At 61.1% G+C, this 18,185-nt stretch overlaps 1 protein-coding gene across 11 annotated transcripts in view; it reads left to right on the top strand.

The window, feature by feature from the left end:
- MPRIP (myosin phosphatase Rho interacting protein) overlaps positions 1 to 18,185 on the top strand; it is a 119,238-nt gene that overhangs the window by 78,094 nt on the left and 22,959 nt on the right. For 4 of the 11 annotated variants that reach the window (XM_070061695.2, XM_070061702.2, XM_070061701.2 and 1 more), the window contains exons 6-14: positions 323 to 539; positions 1,840 to 1,999; positions 5,904 to 6,045; positions 6,750 to 6,863; positions 8,550 to 8,606; positions 9,622 to 9,690; positions 12,730 to 12,819; positions 14,820 to 14,929; positions 17,405 to 17,972. In XM_070061695.2, the coding sequence (XP_069917796.2) occupies positions 323 to 539; positions 1,840 to 1,999; positions 5,904 to 6,045; positions 6,750 to 6,863; positions 8,550 to 8,606; positions 9,622 to 9,690; positions 12,730 to 12,819; positions 14,820 to 14,929; positions 17,405 to 17,972 (1,527 nt within the window). Of the gene's footprint in view, positions 1 to 322; positions 540 to 1,839; positions 2,354 to 5,903; positions 6,046 to 6,749; positions 6,864 to 8,549; positions 8,607 to 9,147; positions 9,197 to 9,621; positions 9,691 to 12,729; positions 12,820 to 14,819; positions 14,930 to 17,404; positions 17,973 to 18,185 lie in introns of those variants that run through there. The other 7 variants (XM_070061694.2, XM_070061693.2, XM_070061692.2 and 4 more) reach the window with 4 other exon arrangements.

Consider the following 18,185-nt stretch of genomic DNA (forward strand, 5'->3'; position numbering starts at 1 on the left):
ATACTTGCCCTGTCTGTCGCCCCTTGCAGGTGTGCGCAGTGCCTGGAAGTCTGGGAGTGGCAAAGTCGGAGCCAGCCCTGGCCTGCTGCTCGGGTGCTGGCGGGCTCTGAGGGTGCTGAGAGCTTGCATGCATTTGGGGGACGGGACTCCAGCAGGAACCCTGGGCCTTTCCCTGTGCATCTTCCAGACACCAGGGCTGCACAGGAGAGGCCGCAGGGCCGTCGGGAAGGGGCTTCCTTCCTGCTCTGAGCTCTCTGAGGACTCCAGGCCTCTGACCTGGGTGCCAGCTCCTGAGCCCACGTGAACACCTCTCTCTTCCCAGGAGCCCGGGCCTGCCAAAGTGGCTGTCACCAGCAGCAGCAGCAGCAGCATTCCCAGTGCAGAGAAAGTCCCCACCACCAAGTCCACACTGTGGCAGGAAGAAATGAGGGCCAAGGACCAGCCGGACGGGAGCAGCCTGAGTCCAGCTCAGAGCCCCAGCCAGAGCCAGGCCCCTGCTGCCAGCTCCGTGCGGGAGCCAGGGCTGGAAAGCAGAGAAGGTGAGCAGAGGCCGTGGCCTGTGTGCCTGCCCTTCCCAGTGCCCGTGTCCAGCGCTGGAGCAGGCCTCCACCCCGGTGGACGGGAGCTGATGCTGGGGACTGTTGGGCCTGGCCTCTGGTGTTGGCCTTAGTCCCCGTCTGGAAGAGAAGAAGGCAGTGGCCAGGAGGATCTAGGGCACTCTGCATCAAGGTCGGTGTCGGAGGAGGCCTGTGCTTCCTCACACTGTGTTTGCGTTTGTAGGCATGTTAGGCACTGGCGCTCATTGCTCAAGTGGCCCGTGGCCTGCGGGAGCAGTGGTCAGGGCAGTTTCATCGCTGTCCTCTCTGCCCGCATCACACCCAGCCTCGGCTGGAGTGGGAAGAAAGGGCTGGGAGGAAGCAGCTGGCGTCAGTCTGCCCCACGCTGTGGGACTGCACTATGGGGTGGTGTTTCCATCTCTGCCTCCCTCGCCCCATACCCTGGAGGCACAGGCCGACTCTTCCCATTTCTGTGGAAGACGAACGGATGGTTGGTTCTGGCTTTGCACGAGCTCTGTTTGAGCCGTGGACAGAGGCGTCTCCATCCTTCTCAAGCGGCTACGGCCTCAGCGCAGACCCCTTTCCTCTGTCTCACTTCCTTTGCCACTCACATGCCAAAATGTGCTTGGAGATGTGAGGCCTGCTTGGTTGTCGGTTGCCTGCTTGGTGTTTGTTGGAAGCACTTGTTGGTGGGAAGCCCTCTGTCCTGGGCAGAAGTTTTGTCTTCCTGGCCGGGCGGCAGCCAGACTGGGGAAGAGATGAGCCAAAAAAAGTGGATGATCAGAGTATTCTGTTCCCGTCCCATGGTTCTAACTTGGCACGCACATTGGGTGCTAGACTCAGAGGATAGACAGTGGCCCCTGCTTGGATCCCATGTGGGCCATTTATTTGTTGAATCTGCAGGAGTGACACAGAGGGGGAGAGACAGAGACAGGCAGAATCTTCCATCTGCTGGTTCACTTCTCAAGTGCCTGCAATAGGCAGGACTGGGCCAAGCCAAAGCCAGGAACCAAGAACTCCCATCTGGGTGTCCCGGGTGGATGGCAGGGGCGCAAGCACTGAGCCCTCCCCCGCTGCCTTCCCAGGGGTGTTCTCATGAAGCTGGATTGGAAGCAGAGGCAGGAGTCGATCCCAGGCCCTCAGATACAGGGTGTAGGCATCGCAGCAGCAGCTTATCCTGCTGTGCCCCAGCCCCCCAGCCCCCAGGGTGGGCTTCTGCAGGAAACTGCTGCAGTGAGAGCTGGCAGCACCCTGACCGGTCCCCTCGCCCTCTCTCTTCCAGAGGAGAGCGCCATGAGCAGCGACCGCATGGACTGTGGCCGCAAAGTTCGGGTGGAGAGCGGCTACTTCTCCCTGGAGAAGACCAAGCAGGACCTCAAGGCTGAGGAGCAGCAGCTGCCCCCGCCACTCTCCCCGCCCAGCCCCAGCACCCCCACCAACAGGTATAGTTGCCCTGAGTCGCCCTCCCAGGAGCTCCGTCATCCCCCTCACCCCTCAGGTCCTGGAGCACCCAGCCGGATGGTCTGCAGCACCTCCCTCGGCTCCCTGCACACGGCCAGTCGGCCCTGCGCCCACATGGACTCTGCCAGCCCTGGGGGGCAGGGGACAGAGAGACCGGGCAGCGCCTTTGCCTTTAAAGCCAGCAGGCAGTATGCCACCCTGGCCGACGTCCCCAAGGCCATCAGGATCAGCCACCGAGAAGCTTTCCAGGTGGAGAGAAGGCGGCTGGAGCGTAGGACTCGGGCCCGGAGCCCTGGCAGGGAAGAGGTGGCCCGTCTGTTTGGCAATGAGCGGAGGTAAGGAGGGGGCAGGAGGCAGAGCGCCACATCCACGTACACGCTCCTTACGTGTGTTCCCTCTTATGCACACACATACACACATGCACATACATGTGTGCACACATGGTCTTGCACATCACCCTGGCACATGTACACACGTGTGTATATACCCTGGCCACACATGTACATGTGTGCTCTCACACACGTGTCATTCATACATGTGTACACTGCTACAGTATGCATTACACGTGTACATGCACACGCATGTGCCAGCACATTTTCTGTCTCTCACACACATACACACACACACACACACACACGGAGGCACCACATTCTGTGTGTCCCTAAGCTCTCTTGAGGAGCACACTTTGTGCTCAGGGCATGGAGGAACCTGGGCTGGGGGTCCCAGACTCTGGCCAGAGAACTCGGCTCCTGGCAGCCAGTGCAGGATTTCAGAGCCAGGGATCTGTGGCTTTATCAGTGCCTCCCGGGACCGGATCTCTAGGCCCTGCCTGGCTCTCAGCTGCCTGGGCCGTGTGGGGTTAGGTTTCCTTCCTGTCTCAGGACCCATGGTGACGGCCTCTGGCTCGGGTGGTCCCCGGATGGGAAGAGGTGTTGAGGGTGTACCGGAACAGACAGCTGTGCAGGAGGGCAGGAGCGTCCACGGTTCCTCCCCAGAACCCTCAGGGAGACCCGAGGCAGCCAGTGACGCTGAGTGTATCCCGCGGGCCTGCCTGAAATAAGGGGGCTGACCCGAGCCCCTGTGTCCTGGGGAGGCCGAGTTCAGATGGCCAGGCAGAACTGGACTGCTGTCTGAGAAGAGCAGGCCTGCTGCCGGCCCTGCCCACCTAGAACCAGGCAGTGCCCACACCTGGACAGGGCGGCGGGGGTTCCCACCTGCACCTGCCGGTGGGAGCTTTGCCTCAACCACGACGCACAGCGTATCTGCACAGCTTTCTGGGAAGAAAACGTGGCTTTCGTTAGGTTTCCAGAAAAGTTGGCTGTGCAGAAGAGACTCAGCTGAGTTCCAGAAGTTCCCACAGTGTGCTCACTGCCCCAGCCTGGGCTGGGTTCAGAGGTTGAGATGGGCTGAGGCGGGCTCCTGTCCCGCAAAGCGCAGGTCAGAAGGGACGCATTTGTCTCCTGTTCCTTTCTTAACACTCACCATTGGCCACCCACCTGCTTTTGCCACGTGTCCCAGCTGGGAAGGGCCCAAGGACCCCTGGGGCCACTCCTCGAGGGGTCGCTGAGCCGCTCCTGCTGGAGACACTGGCCTGGCACGGCCCCATGAGGGGCTGGCCTGCCAGTCAGGCGACCTTCTCGGTGAACAGCTGTTGCGTCCCTTAGCAGGCTCCCTTGATATGACCGGGGCTGGGGCCAGGTGTCTTCCTGAGCAGCCGAGGAGTAGGTGTATAGGGAAGTCTTGCTCAGGGTCACAGAGGCAGGCAGGCGGCCGGGGCTTTGCGTTGGCAGGTGGTGGGCCGCGTCAAGGCTCTGAAGCAGGCTGAGCCGCGCCCGGGGGTACTGCCAGGCCACAGAATTAACGTCAGTGCATCCGCTTGGCCCAGCTGCCTTTCAGAGAGCTCTGTTTCAGACTCGTGCGCATCTCACAGCCAGGGACAGGTTCTGTTTCTGGGCTTTGCCTCTGCATGCTCCCTGCCCCCTGGGGTGATGGGTTTTAGTTGGTCCTGTGGCACCCGCTCTGCTGCTCACCTTGGAACGTCACTCTCTCTCTGGCCTGCTGACATCTGGCTGCTCTCTGATCCTGAGTGGCCCACCCTGTGCTCAGTAGACTAGAGCAGAAGCTTCGTGAGGGCAGGAGAGGGTCCACAGCTGCCTGAATGGCGGCTCGGATGGGCCAGCTGGAAGCCAGGCCCCTGGGGATCCTCGTGGTGGTGTCCACATGGCCACATCCCTCTGAGCAGTCCCTGTTCCAACCTGCTGAGCCCTGGACTGTGACACTGTGTGCTGTTCAGACTCCCAGACTGTGTGCTGTTCAGACACTCCTTTGCAAGGGTGTCTTGGATAGTGAGTCACCTGTGGCCACCAAGCATGAGGAAGCCATGGTCCCAGCTGGATTGCTAGTGACAGCCAGCCAGGCCGGCCCTGTGGCCCTGACCCTCCCTCCCGCCTACCGTCAGTGCCTGAGGCAGCACCCCGGGCACCTGAGGGTTGCAAGGGCAGGCACCAGTGTGCTGTGCCAGCCAAGGGAGCGCTTGCTGTCACACCTGTGGTGCTTCACGGGCACCTGCGGTGACCTCCTGCTCTCCCCAGTGACTGTGACCCCGCAAGGCCTCCCCTCTCCTCTCTGACTTCTGTCTGGAGCCGCGCAGCCCTGCAGCATGCAGTTGGCATGTGGTTTGGGCCCTGTGCACCACTTCCTGCTCAGCAGGGGCTTTGTAGGCCCCTGGGTCCGGCAGAGGGGTCCTCTTGCCAGAGTGGCCATACACAGGCCTGTCAGCAGGCCTAGGGTCTTACCCAGATCCTTCCTCCTCACCTGGACTGCCCAAGCGCCCCCTCCTGCCTGGTGATGTGGCAGCTTCCTCAGCTTCCCGCTCTCACGACACCCCCTGGCACTGGAGGCTGGCCTGGCACAAGCTCCCTTCCTGCAGAGTTGCTGTGTGCGGAAGCTGGGGGGGAGGGGGCAGAGAGCCCAGGTGCCCTTGCGTTGCCTGCGCGTAGGGGCAGCTCTCCCGCTGACCCGCCCCAAGGATAGGCGTGGCTGTCTCAGGTTCTTCTTCCCCCAAGAGTCAGGTTGCAGTCTTCTGGGAGTGGGGCCTTCCCTCCCTGCCCCCAGCCCTGGCCACCCACCCAGAACGCAGTGCAGGGCCCCCCCCACGAGGAGGGCTGCCCCTCTGAGTGCAGGTCCCACCCCCAAGCGCGCAGCCCGCCCGCCTGCCCACAGCGGCCACTCTGGTGCAGCGGGGCGTCCACCCCGGGTCTGTGCTTCTTGGGTCTGTGATGATTGGTTTACGTCGTTTGGTTTTCAGCAGCAGCCCCTTTCTACGACTCATTCTCCAGCCTTGTTTTCTTCCAGGTCTTGCCCTCTCCGCCCTCTGCTGTGCCGCCCGCTTCGCTCCCATCTCCGCTCCGGCAGTTCACCGCCTGACGAGGCCGCCAGCCTTTCCCACGAAATCAACCTGCTTGTTTTTGTTTTGATTTGGATTTTTGATTCCTTTCCACTGTTGGCAGAAGCACCGTTAATTCATGGGCCTCTTTCTCGCTGCATTGTGGGCACCCCGGGGTGGGGGCTGCACCTGATCCGGGAGGGGGCCATGAGCGGGGCCCTCCGAGGTGGTGGTTGCCTTTCAATCATGTCTGTGGCTCAGGAGAGGCTGCTGGGTGCCGAACTGTGTGAATGTCAAGGGGGTCCACACCACAGGGCCTGAGGTGGGGCAGAGGGCGGGGGTCAGCGCAGGCCTGGTGGGAGCTGCTCTTGGCCCCGCTGTGGAGGGAGTAGTGCTGTGTGACACGCAGCACACCCTCGGGGTGGCCCCTCAGGAGACCCAGCCGGGGGCTTTGGAGGGGCTTCCTCTCCCACCGCAGCAGCCCGTGTCCTGTCTTGCAGGAGGTCCCAGGTAATTGAGAAATTCGAGGCCTTGGACACTGAGAAGGCAGAGCACATGGAGACCAATGCCTCAGCCGTGCCCCCGCCATCCAGCGACACTCGCCAGGGACGCAGTGAGAAGAGGGCGTTCCCCAGGAAGCGGGTGAGCACGGGGCGGGGGGGGGGGGGGGCTGGAGGGCTGGCCCCGCCTCCAGGCAGCACAGGACCCTGCCCACCTCCCAGTCTCCAACCCGTTGCGCCAGGCCACACACATCCGCCGGGCTTCTGGTCTCTGAGCCTCCTCTCTCGGGCAAAGCCGTCTTCTGCATCTCTCACCCGAAACTTCTTCCGTCTCCTCGAGACACACTCTCGTGGCCTTAGACACCAGCCAGGCCTGCAGCCTTTGTCTGTGGCAGCCAGCAGCGAGGCTGAGCGAACCCCCACCCTGCCCCCACCCCCACCGCCGCCTTCTTTCTTTGGAGTGGTAGCTGCACCCCTTGTCCACTCACCCACAAGGCAATCTGCCCCTGCGTCCTCTCGTCTCTAGGCCGCCTGGTCTGAGCCCATCTTCCTTCCTGGCTTCTCTCTTGCTTGTGAGGTGCCTGGTACCTGCCTGCCATGGAGCTTGGGCTCATCTTTCTGTGACCCTGCACAGCTGGGGGGTAGGGGCCAGAAGGTGCCGGGGACAGGGCATCCAGAAGATAGATGGCCAGGGTGCCCGAGGACTGGAGTCCTGTCTTGCCGCGCCACTCCCTCGCTGGGAGCAAGGCCCCTTCTCTTGGAGGGTGGAAGGCCCTGGCTCACTTCACCCTGCGCCTGCCTGAGCCATTCCAGGCTCTTCTGACTGGCGGCTGCTCTCTGCCACAGGATTTCACCAGCGAAGCCCCCACAGCTCCGCTCTCAGACGCCTCAGCCTCCCCCATGTCTCCACACCGAAGAGCCAAGTCACTGGACAGGCGGTCCACGGAGTCCCCCATGACGGTGAGCCGGGCGCCACCTTCTCTGCAGGCCTCCGCTGTCTGTCTCTGTCCCTGTGTCGGTGGGGACCCCGCCCGCTGACCCACCGGCCGTCAGGAGCAGATGGTTCCTTGCTCTTCTGGGCCTGGCAGAACCAAGGGCCATGTGGCGTCCTGTGCTCTTCAAGGAGGTCCCGCGGAGGAGGCCGCCTGGCCCGGAGTCGGGGCCACGTGCACACCCTCTCCTCTCCTGCTGTGGGCGCTCGTCTTTGTGGTGCCTTGGTGCCTGGGAGCATGGCCTGCTCTCAGCGCCAGGTCTACCACCTGCCCAAATGGCCTGGGCACGTCGGCCTGCCGCCTTGCCACTCTGCAGCGTCCCAGGGTGTGGCCAGCTCACCACCTCTTGTCTCAGACGCTTACGAGTTCCTTGAGTAGCTCGGCTGTGCAAAGCCCAAACAGAAACCTGCAGGGTCCACCTGTGTGGGGTCCCCAGCACCCTCACCACCAGGAGGCCCAGGAGCTTTTACTATTCACGGATCCTCGAGTGAGGCAGGGCGAGCAGAGGACTTCTGCTCTGGGGCTGGGGGTCCTCATTTCTTGGGGTTCCTTTCCTTCTGGTGGGAAGGGTGGTTGAACAGTGCAGTGTGACGGTGGGGCCAGGGCTGGGGCCGGGCTGTGCGGAAGGGCTTCTCACTGTCCTTGTCGGCCTGGGCAAGGCCTGCGTGGCACTGCTGCGCAGCACCCACAGTGGTTCCCCGTCCAGCAGAGACTCCTGGATGCTGCGTCCTGGCTGTGGCTGCTTCTGTGTTGTTGTTGTTTTAAAGATTTGTGTATTTAAAAAGCAGAGTTGCAGAGAGGCAGAGAGAGAGAGGTCTTCCATCTGCTGGTTCACTCCCCAATTGGCCGCAATGGCCAGAGCTGTGCCAATCCGAAGCCAGGAGCCAGGAGCTTCTTCCAGGTCTCCCACATGAGTGCAGGGGCCCAAGGACTTGGGCCATCTTCCACTGCTTTCCCAGAGAGCTGGATGGGAAGAGGAGCAGCCAGGACTCAAACCGGCGCCCATATGGGATGCTGGCACTGCAGGCTGCAGCTTTACCTATTGCGCCACAGCTCCGGCCCCATGACTGCTTCTCACCTGTCCTGGGGATATAGAAGGACCTGAAAGCCAGTTCCAGTCACGATGGCTGGGGATGCACAGAGAGCCTGGGGCCGGGGGAGGGAAGACAGCGGGCCTTCCTGGCCGCGCCCCGCCTGCATGGACAGCAGTGGGGGAGCGCCGCACACGGGCAGCACTGGCCCCTGCCTTCCTGCCGCAGTCCAGGTTCTTGGGGGCGGGCGCTGGATCGCCGGGTGACCTGTGGCCTGCGTGGCCTCTGCTGACAAGGCTTCTCTTCAGTCTTCCTGTGGCTCCTGCAGCACCCTCTGGGTTCTCTGTGCAGCCAGCCCTGTGGACATCGCCCAGAGGCTCCATCTGGGCCTGCTCTCTGCCCCCACGCGGGCCACAGCAGGGCTCTGGCAGGGTGGCCGGGCAGCCCAGCTGCTGCTGCCCAGGCTGCCTTCTCTCCTGCCAGCCCGCCAAGCCTGCCATTCCTTTCTCCAGGACGTGTGTGCCTGAGCCACGCCCCTTCTTCCTGCTGCCCACCACAAGCGTGCTCTCGCCCGGGACACCCAGGGGCTTTCTCTGATCGTTCTTGTTCTCTCCCTTTCCCAGCCCGACCTGCTGAACTTCAAGAAAGGCTGGCTGACCAAGCAGTACGAGGATGGCCAGGTGAGCGCGGGGTTGCTGGGGCCTCATCCCGGGGAGCCTGTCGGCCCTGGCCCTGGGACCCCAGCTGCTCACAGCCCCCATTTCCGGAGCTGGGTTGTGCTCCAGAGCCACGCCCCCAGTGGCCTGCGGGGGTGTCGGCGACTGGCATGGGGACATCCTCCAACATGATCCCCACTGGAGGGCCTCCCTGAAGGTCCTCCAGCCGCCACCCGCACAGGGAACAGCTCTGCTCTGAGGCTGGCTGGCGTCTGCTACGAGGCAGCCAAGCGGGCGGTGGCCCCAGGCCACAGGACGCCTTGTCTAAGAGACTGGCTCTGCTGCAGTGGTGTTGGGAGGCCCTGGGAGGAGCCAGACTCGGGCAGGAGGAGCCCCTGGCCGCTGCCCCTGTCAGGCCCGCCTGGCCCAGTGCTGTGGATGGGGAGAGTGAGCAGGAGCCCGCATGCCTGGCCTGTTCAGTTCCCCATTTCGCTTTCTGAGCCACTGTGCCAAAATATCATTTTTTTCTCTCCTCCGTATCAAATGCCCTTGGCCTTGCCTGAAGACTCAAGTGCCCCTGCTTGCTACCCAGTGAAGACTTGGGACTCTGGCGGGTTAGTCTGTTCCTGCTGGCTGCAGGGGCACGTGGCTGTGGCCGTGGATTGCGGGCCACCACCTGTGGAGGGAGCTGCCACTTTCACAGCCAGCTGTGTGTTCTGATGGGGCCAGCCCACCGTCTGCAGCCTCTGACCCTGAGCTGGAGGCCCGCAGAGCACTGGTCACTCCACCGTGGCACAGAGCGCCCCCACCAAGGCCCACTCTGCCCTCTGTGCTGCCTCCTCACAGGAGGAGCCGCTGCTTAGCAAGCTCCCCCACCCCCAGGCGGTGAGCGCATGGCTGCCTGCGGCCCAAACAGAGCCCTGCGTGTGCCGTCCGCCCTCTGCTTGACCCATGCTTGGCTGGGCCCAGGCCTCGGCTGGGCTCACCTGCAGCACCAGTTGCTGTGTAGGGTTGAACCTGGGTCCTGCTTTCCTTTTAGTGGAAGAAACACTGGTTTGTCCTCGCTGACCAGAGCCTGAGATACTACAGGGATTCCGTGGCTGAGGAGGTGAGTGCCTGACTTCCCGCAGTGGCAGGGACGGCTTTGGTTGTCCGAGCAGCGTCCAGGAGCCAGAGGCTTCCCGTGTAAGCCGCTTTCTGCAGGGTGTATGTCCTCTCCTGTTCTGGGAGAACGGTGAGCACTGGCTTCCTGCTGTGGCGTTGGGCTCCCCCGAGGCCATGCCTAGGCCTCTGAGTGCGGTGGTTCCCAGCAGTGGGGTTTCCTTCGTTCTTTGGAAAGATCAGACTTGAGCTCGGGATGAGCAGCTTTGTTTCTCTGCAGAGATGTGGTGAGTCGCACCGTCGGAAGAGTGGAAGGGAGGCGGCAGGGGAGTTGTGGCCACTGGAGGGTCCTGAGTCCATGGTCAAAGGCCAGCCAGGGGCGGCTCCCTTTTCTGCTTCTACACACAATAATCTTTGAAAAACAGCCTGGCAACTCTACAGTTACCTTTCCCCTGGAACTCCTTCTCAGGAACCCTTTCAGTATACCCCTCTAGGCAACCATCTCCTTCCCGAGTCAGTCGCCCCCACGTTTGTCATCACAGAAGTTCACCAGTCACAGGGCGTACACACACACACAGTAGGCATGCTGTACATGTATAGGGTGTACACACACACAGTAGGCATGCTATACCTACACAGGGTGTACACACAGACAGTAGGCATGCTGTACATGCACAGGGTGTACACACACACAGTAGTTACACACTGTACACAGGGTGTGCACATCCATGGTAGACATGCAGTAGACATGCTGTACCTACACAGGGTGTACACACACACAGTAGGCATGCTGTACATGCATAGGGTGTACACACACACAATAAACACAGTGTATACAGGGTGTACACATACACGGTTTACATGCTGTATACACAAAGGGCATATATGTACACAGGATATATTTACATATACAGCATATACACACTATACAAAGTGTATACACACACAGCAGACACTGTATACAGTGTGTACACAGTAGACATGCTGTATGTGCATATGGTGTACATATACACAGTAGTTGCACTGTACACAGGGTATACACACCCATGGTAAACATGCTGTTCACACACAGGGTGTACACGTACACAGCGTATACACCCATGGTGTATATCCACATAATATGCACACTGCACACATTGTGTGTACACACAGTACATGCATGCATGATATGCACACTGCATACCCACAGGATGTACACGCACACAGTACACGCAGCTTACGTATGGTGTACACACTGTGCACGCAAACGAGTGAAGACCTGGAACCGGGCTTTATGGACAGGAGGGGAAGATGCTCCGGGGAAGACAGGTGCAGCACAGCGTGGGTGCCTGTGATCCCAGGAGAAGAGAGCACACGTGTTTGGTTGTGTGCCTGGAGCAGCCAGAGTGTGACCTTGGACCCTGGGATTCTTCCAGGGGAGTGATGGACAAGACCGTGTTTGTAGCCTGCAGACACCGTTGGCTTTTCCCCTTGTGCTGGCGTCTGCCTTGCTGGTGTCGTGGGGTGGCTGCGGCCAGGTTCTCCTCTCTGTCACAAGAGGGAGCTGAAGGTCAGCAGGGGCTGCGGGCAGCAGGCTCAGGGCTGTCCCTCAGTGCCACCTGCAGCATAGGGGGTGGCATCTGGGGCGGGGCTTAGTGGATGCTGGAAGCGGGTGGGGTTTGGAGAGCAGGGCTTGGTACCATCTCCTCACCCTCTTCCCTGGAACTCTCGGAAGCATCTTGGCATCGCGTGAGAGGTGGCAGTGGGAGCGTCAGCTGTGGTAACTCCATTACAGCGTGTTGACCTCACGGTCACCGTGGGGACAGCCTGTGGCCACACTGGTTAGCCAGTGGCATTTGTTAATCAGTGAAGCTGTGAAAGTTACAGATTTCCACTACACAGAAGGAGGGGGTTGGAGCAGTGAGCAGGAAAGGGGTCCGTGGTCCACAGAACGGGTGTTGGGTGGGACTGCAGGAAGGTGCCGGCACCCCCAGCTCCCATGTTGCTGCCCACCTCGATGGCACAGAAGCAGCAGCACATAAAACTGCTAGTACCAGCTGGCGCCGCGGCTCACTAGGCTAATCCTCCACCTTGCGGTGCCGGCACACTGGGTTCTAGTCCTGGTCAGGGCGCCAGATTCTGTCCTGGTTGCCCCTCTTCCAGGCCAGCTCTCTGCTGTGGTCAGGGAGTGCAGTGGAGGATGGCCCAGGTGCTTGGGCCCTGCACCCCATGGGAGACCAGGATAAGTACCTGGCTCCTGCCATTGGATCAGCGCGGTGTGCCGGCCACAGTGCGCCAGCCGCGGCAGCCATTGGAGGGTGAACCAACGGCAAAAGGAAGACCTTTCTCTCTGTCTCTCTCTCTCTCACTCTCCACTCTGCCTGTCAAAAACAAAACAAAAAACTGCTAGTACCTCGGCACGGTCCAGGATGCAGCAACAGACGGCGTGCGCTCTTGCACGTTCACGCCACGTAACAAAAAGTGGTCCTTGGGGACAGCAGAAATTACTGGTTTTCAATCCCAGTCTTGGGGCTAGCACTGTGGCGTAGCGGACTAAACCACCACCTGGAATGCTAGCATCCCGTATCGGCACCGATTTGAGTCCTGGCTATTCCACTTCTGATCCAGCTCCCTGCTAATGCACCTGGGAAAGCAGCGGAAGATGGCCCAAGTGCTTGGACCCCTGCTCCCACGTAGGAGACAGGGATGAGCCCTAGTGCTTATTTGTATTCTTAAATGAGTACATAGATGTTTACATTTTCAGTTTTGGCTTCTAATGTGTTAGATGGAAATACGTGTGGATGCTCACACAGAACCTTTGAGGTCCTTGGTCTGTAAGAGTGTAAGGGAGGTCAGCCATCAGCCTGCCGGAGAGCAGCTGGCGTGGGAGGCCTGTGGCCAGATACATGGAAGGTGGTGGTGTGGGGCTTCTGGGTGGGGCCTGTGCTGACGGCCGTGGGCCAGGTCGGGTGCATTGCTGTGAGACGCACAGTTGTCCCTGGGACCGGCTCAGGGACACCAGACTCCCGTAAGGAATCTCGGAAGACCTTCTTGCTTCTCTCTGCAGGCCGCCGACCTGGACGGGGAAATCGACTTGTCCACTTGTTACGATGTCACAGAGTATCCAGTCCAGAGAAACTACGGCTTCCAGATCCACGTGAGCCAGGGCAGAGGTGGGGGCGCACCGGGTGGGTCTGACCTCACCTGTACGGCCGGCACGTCGGAACCCAACACCTCTGCTCTGGGGCTCTTGTTTTTTAAACGATTGTTTATTTGATAGGGAGGGTGATGGAGAAACAGAGAGAGAGCGAGCTTCCATTCACTGCTCCACTCCCCAGATGGCTGCAATGGCCAGGCCTGGGCCATTTTGAAGTCAGGAGCCTGGAACTCCATCTAGGTCTCCCATGTGCGGCGGGGGCCACCGTCTGCTGCCTTCCCAGGCATGTTAGCAGGGCACAGAATAGGAGGCAAGGCAGCCCTGCCCCCGATTCGGGACACAGTCATGAGCAGCAGCTTAACCACGGTGCCACAGCACTGGCCCCTGAGTGTGCTTTTCCTCTTTTCTTTTTCGAGCCTGCAGTTTGGGGCAGTTGCAAGGATGTGGGACAGAGAGTAAGGATGAAAGTGTTGTTAAAATCCTAGAGAGGTTCTTACTCACTCGCTTATCGCTCACTCACTGATTGGTCTGCTTTCCCGGAGTCTTGTGAGGCACTCAGGAGCAGGCGTTGCCCTGCCCTGAGAGGAGGAGTCAGGCCTGGTGTTAAGCACAGCGAGTGCCACTGCACTCTGTACCTCTACACCGTGTCAGAGCTCCGGGCCTCATCTCGGCTGCCCCGCTTCTGAGCCGGCTGTGTCCCACTCTCCTTGTCACTCTGCCTTTCAAATAAACAAAGAAATCTTTTAGAAATAATATGATTACACACATAAAATGGTTCTTTTTTTAAAAAAATTACTTATTTGCAAAAGCAGAGTGATAGAGGAAGAGAGAGCAATTTTCCATCCACTGATTCACTCACCAAAAGGCTGCAGTGGCCAAGGCTGGGCCATGTCCAAAGCCAGGAGCCTGGCACTCCATCCAGGTCTCCCACGTGTGTGGCAGGGGCCCAGGCACTTGGGCCATCTTCCACTGCTCTCCCAGGCCGTTAGCAAGGAGCTGGATCAGAAGTGGAGCAGCCAGGATTCAAACTGGCACCCAGGCAGGATGTTAACCTTGCAGGTGGCAGCTTAACCTGCTGTGCTACAGTACCATGTCCAAATAAGACGGTTCTTAGTGGCCGTTTCATCAGGTGGCCCGGAGTCAGCCACACCTGACACCAGTCCTGATCACCACGTCTGCCCTCGCATCTGACAACATGGGTTTGGGGAATTCTAAAAACCGCCTTACTCAGAGAATTCAGGAAAACCCTATACTGAGGACTGGTTTTATTATAGCAAAGGATGAGAATCAGAACTGCCCAAGGCAAAGAGGTACGGGCCGAATCTGGGCCTCTCAGGTGAGGCCCTGGGGTCCACTAAAGTCACACAGACCCTGTGGTCACTCATGGGATTTCAGGGCTAAGAAGTCACTTCCCAGGAACCAGGCAGGACAAAGGCCAGGCCACGAGTGTGCACGTGGCAGATGGAGAGCCGCCACCACCTGTGGGGCCGGGGCTGGGACTTGTGTGGGCTCACCTGCTGCAGGGTCTTTATGCAGACTTTTGGGCCCAGAAGTTCACCTGGGTTACAGTGTGCAGAGTTGACAACCACGGCCCTGTGGGACTGACACAGATTTCCCTCGCTCAGGAGAGACCAAGGTACAGACTCGAGGGCTGGCACTGTCCACTCACCAGTACCCTGGCGCCAGCCCCTAGAGTGCTGCGGCTTCCCTCTGCCCAGGCACGTGCCAGGGAACCACGTCACAACACTGCTGTGCTGTTCCCATGCCGCTGTGTGTGCAGCAAGTGCAGTCAGTCTCCCCTTGCTGTGGAAGCGCGTCCTGGGCATGGCTGTCATCTGTCCCCTGCAGGGCACACGTGGTGCTCTGAGGAGGGTGGCGCAGCTGTGGCCTGTCCTTTCTCCATGAGCAGCCTTGCATCCCGTGCCAGGATCTCCCTTGCAGGTGGGAGGCCCCTCAGCTCCCCGGACAGTCACTGACAGCACCTTCTGTCTTCTGTGTAGACAAAGGAGGGCGAGTTCACCCTGTCGGCCATGACGTCAGGGATCCGGCGGAACTGGATCCAGACCATCATGAAGCACGTGCACCCGGCCACCGCCCCAGACGTGACCAGGTACGCACCAGGGAACCCCGCTGCCCCCCAGGGGGCCTCCTGCCCTGCTGGGAGATTGGCCCTTGCAAGTGTGTTCTGGGTCGCCTGCAGCCCTGCTCTGCTTTCCTCGTCCCCGCCGTTGGCCGGCCGCGCCCCATCTCCCCTCCCCTTGGCTTTCTGGTTTTCTTGCCTTGGCTGGAGCAGTCCGCCTGTGTCATCTGTGGCCATTGTCAGCTCTGATCTCTGCAGAGTCGGCGTCTGCCAGTGCGTGGTCTGCTCGCCCCCGGGGCCTGCTCGGCTGCCAGCCTCTGGGGCAGCCGCCGTGTGTGGTGGGCGAGGTTGACCCTGCGGTGCCGTGTCCGCAGGCCCCTGCAGCCGCGTTGCTCTCTCTTGGTCTCCTGTTTGCCTCACTCCTACGTCTATTTGCTTTCTATGCAACCAGGAAAAGCTTCTCTTTGAAACTCTCGGTGCTGAAGCCCAAGTTGGAAAACTGTGTTCTCTCCTGTGTTAGCGCTCTGTGGTTCGTATGCCTTGCGACGGGCTGCATGCCTTCTCCCTCCTGCCCCGCAGCGTCCATTTGAAAAGCAAGTGGAGAAGGTTCCAGTGTGGGGGCCAGGACTCTGCCGTGCCCGTCTCGGGGCTCTGGAGCCCCCGGGCATGCCTCTCCAGCCAGGTACTTTGCACCCAGGAGGCTCCCTGGGTGCAGGCAGCGAGGCAGCGGCAGGGGCCCACCCCTGGCCACCCAGGCCACGCCCAGGCTTTGTCAGAACCTCTGTCTCTGTCCTGCTGATTTTACTGTGCTCTGAGTAAGAAGGAAAAACAGGAAACCTGAGTTCTGTCTCAGTCCCCTTTCCTGTCTGTGCTTTGCCACTCATTCATTAAACAGAGGATCTTAATTAAGTTGTCCTACGTGAGTGAGGCCAGGTCCAGCTGCTCTGTGTGTCTCGGGGCTCTGTGAGAGCAGGGCATGGCCGGGCAGGAGGCACAGGAGCTGCCATCCTGCGCGGCCCCCACCACCGCCCCTGGGGCCCGGCAAGATAGACCATCGTTCTGCCGGGGCTTGCGGATCCCAGCACTCTGCCCAGACTGTCGGGTGCCCACAGCCAGTAAGAAATGCTGCCTGCAGCAGACGGGGCTGCTGCTGGGGCTGCTCACGGGCAGTGGGCGTGCAAGGCTGGCGGCCCGAGGCCCACTTCCGTGCACCTCATCACTGCCAGGCCTGGGCTCCTGGCAGGAATAGGTCAGCTTCGGACTGTCCTGGGGCAGACCTCCAAAGTGCCCTCAGATGCACTTGTGTGCTGCTAATGTGTGGCTCCAGCAGGCTGGCCTCCCACGCTTGCCATGCTGCGTCCTGCGCAGGGACCATGCCCAGGAGTCCACGGGGAGGCAGGCGTTCTGCCTGTCCACCTCCCTGCCGGCCCAGTGTGTCTTGAAGGCGGTGGAGTGCTCGCTCCCTAGCCGTTCTTTAGCTTCTGTTCTCCTCGGGAGGTTCCATGACTTGAGAAGATAGGCATTGTTGAGTACACCACGCCCCGATCCACGCAGGTGTGGAGCGCGGTGCTGTGGTTCTCAGCGCCGCCCCAGTCTGGTCGGTGGGGAGGTTGTGGGCTGCAGGAGGCACAGCCTGGCCTGGCGCACCCGGGCTGCAGGGCTGCTGTGTGCCTGCTCTCACGTGTCACGCCGAGGCCCCGCGTGGCCACAGGCTCTCCCAGTTCAGCAGTGCTGGGTGATCTGCTCTGGGTCCTTTTCACTCGTGTGGGACCCTTGCTGACTCTGCTGCCGCTCTGGCCCTTGCCAGTGCGCCGCCAGGTGCCCAGAGGGCGCGATGCTCTTCACTTCCTTTCTTCCTCGGGGGCCTCCCTTGCTGGAATCTTTGCTTTAGGCAAGTTGGGGAAAGGAGGGACTCCTCAGGGATCCAGCTCAGCCCTGCCTGCCACGGGTAGCAGACACCAGCAGCCATGACCTGCACAGCCTGTGCTGCTGGTCACCCACCTGCCTTGGTGTGGCCCCTCCCCCCTGCCCAGCGTGGCCCCCGTCCCTGTTGCGCCCCTGTGGTCTTGGCCTTTCCCTCTCAGCCGCCTGTCCTGCCAGTGGCCACAGGAGATCGTTAGAGCCAATCTGGTCATCTGCCTATTGAAATCTTGGCACCCTTCTGGGAGGGTGGCTGTTTCCATTCATTTTTTCACCACTGCCCAGTGTGCAGGTGCATGGAGTTGGCCTCACTGGGTGTGTGGGCAGGGTCTGGGCCTGCAGGGTCCGCGGAGCCCCCACGGTGCTCCCTGCCCAGTGTCTCTTTGGTTAATAGACCCTTAGTGTCCCCCATGCCGGACACGTGAGGCCAGCTGAGGCTCTTTCCCTCCCCCTCCCCGCAGAACCAGGTCCTTTCTCCGCAGGGAAGGGGCGTGGGTAAAGGCAGGTCGGTCCTTTCCCGCCCTGCACTGAGCAGGATGGGACACGGGCTGGGGCGTCACGCTGTGTCCCCTCTGCTGCCCCCAGCTCCCTGCCGGAGGAGAAGAACAAGAGTGGCTCCTCTCTCGAGACCTGCCCAAGGCCCAGCGAGAAGCAGGAGGTGGAGCCCGGGGAGCCGGACCCTGAGCAGAGGAGGAGCCGCGCGCGGGAGCGGAGGCGCGAGGGCCGCTCCAAGACCTTTGACTGGGCTGAGTTCCGCCCCATCCAGCAGGCCCTGGCTCAGGAGAGAGCCGCCAGGCCCCCCGACACGCATGAGCCCGGGCGCTCCGAGGCCGAGCCGGGCGAGCTGGAGCGGGAGCGCGCACGGCGGCGGGAAGAGCGGCGCAAGCGCTTCGGGATGCTTGACACGCCGGACGGGGTGGGCGGTGAGGACGCAGCCCTGCGCATGGAGGTGGACCGGAGCCCTGGGCTGCCTGGCCCCGTCGACCTCAAGACGCAGAACGTCCATGTGGAGATAGAGCAGCGATGGCATCAGGTGGAGACCACGCCTCTGCGGGAAGAAAAGCAGGTGCCCATCGCCCCACTGCACCTGCCCCCTGAGGACGGAAGCGACCGGCTCTCTGCACACGAGCTGACCTCCCTGCTGGAGAAGGAGGTAACTGGAGGGGGCCTGGGGCAGCTCCTCCCCCAGAAGCTTCTGGTGAACGGGAGCCGTGCCCGCTGTGGCCCGTGGGTTCCAGCACTCAGCCCTCCCCTGGGGACTCGCCTGGACTATGGGCAGGTCCCCGCAGTGGAGGCAGACACACGGGACAGGGCCGGCTCCTGTGGGGCGGCAGGGAGGGGAGGAGGTCACCGAGCCGGGGGCACT

The sequence above is a fragment of the Oryctolagus cuniculus genome, chromosome 17 (genome assembly GCF_051225735.1).
Source record: "Oryctolagus cuniculus isolate XC-2025 breed Fujian yellow rabbit chromosome 17, ASM5122573v1, whole genome shotgun sequence".
NCBI lineage: Eukaryota > Metazoa > Chordata > Mammalia > Lagomorpha > Leporidae > Oryctolagus > Oryctolagus cuniculus.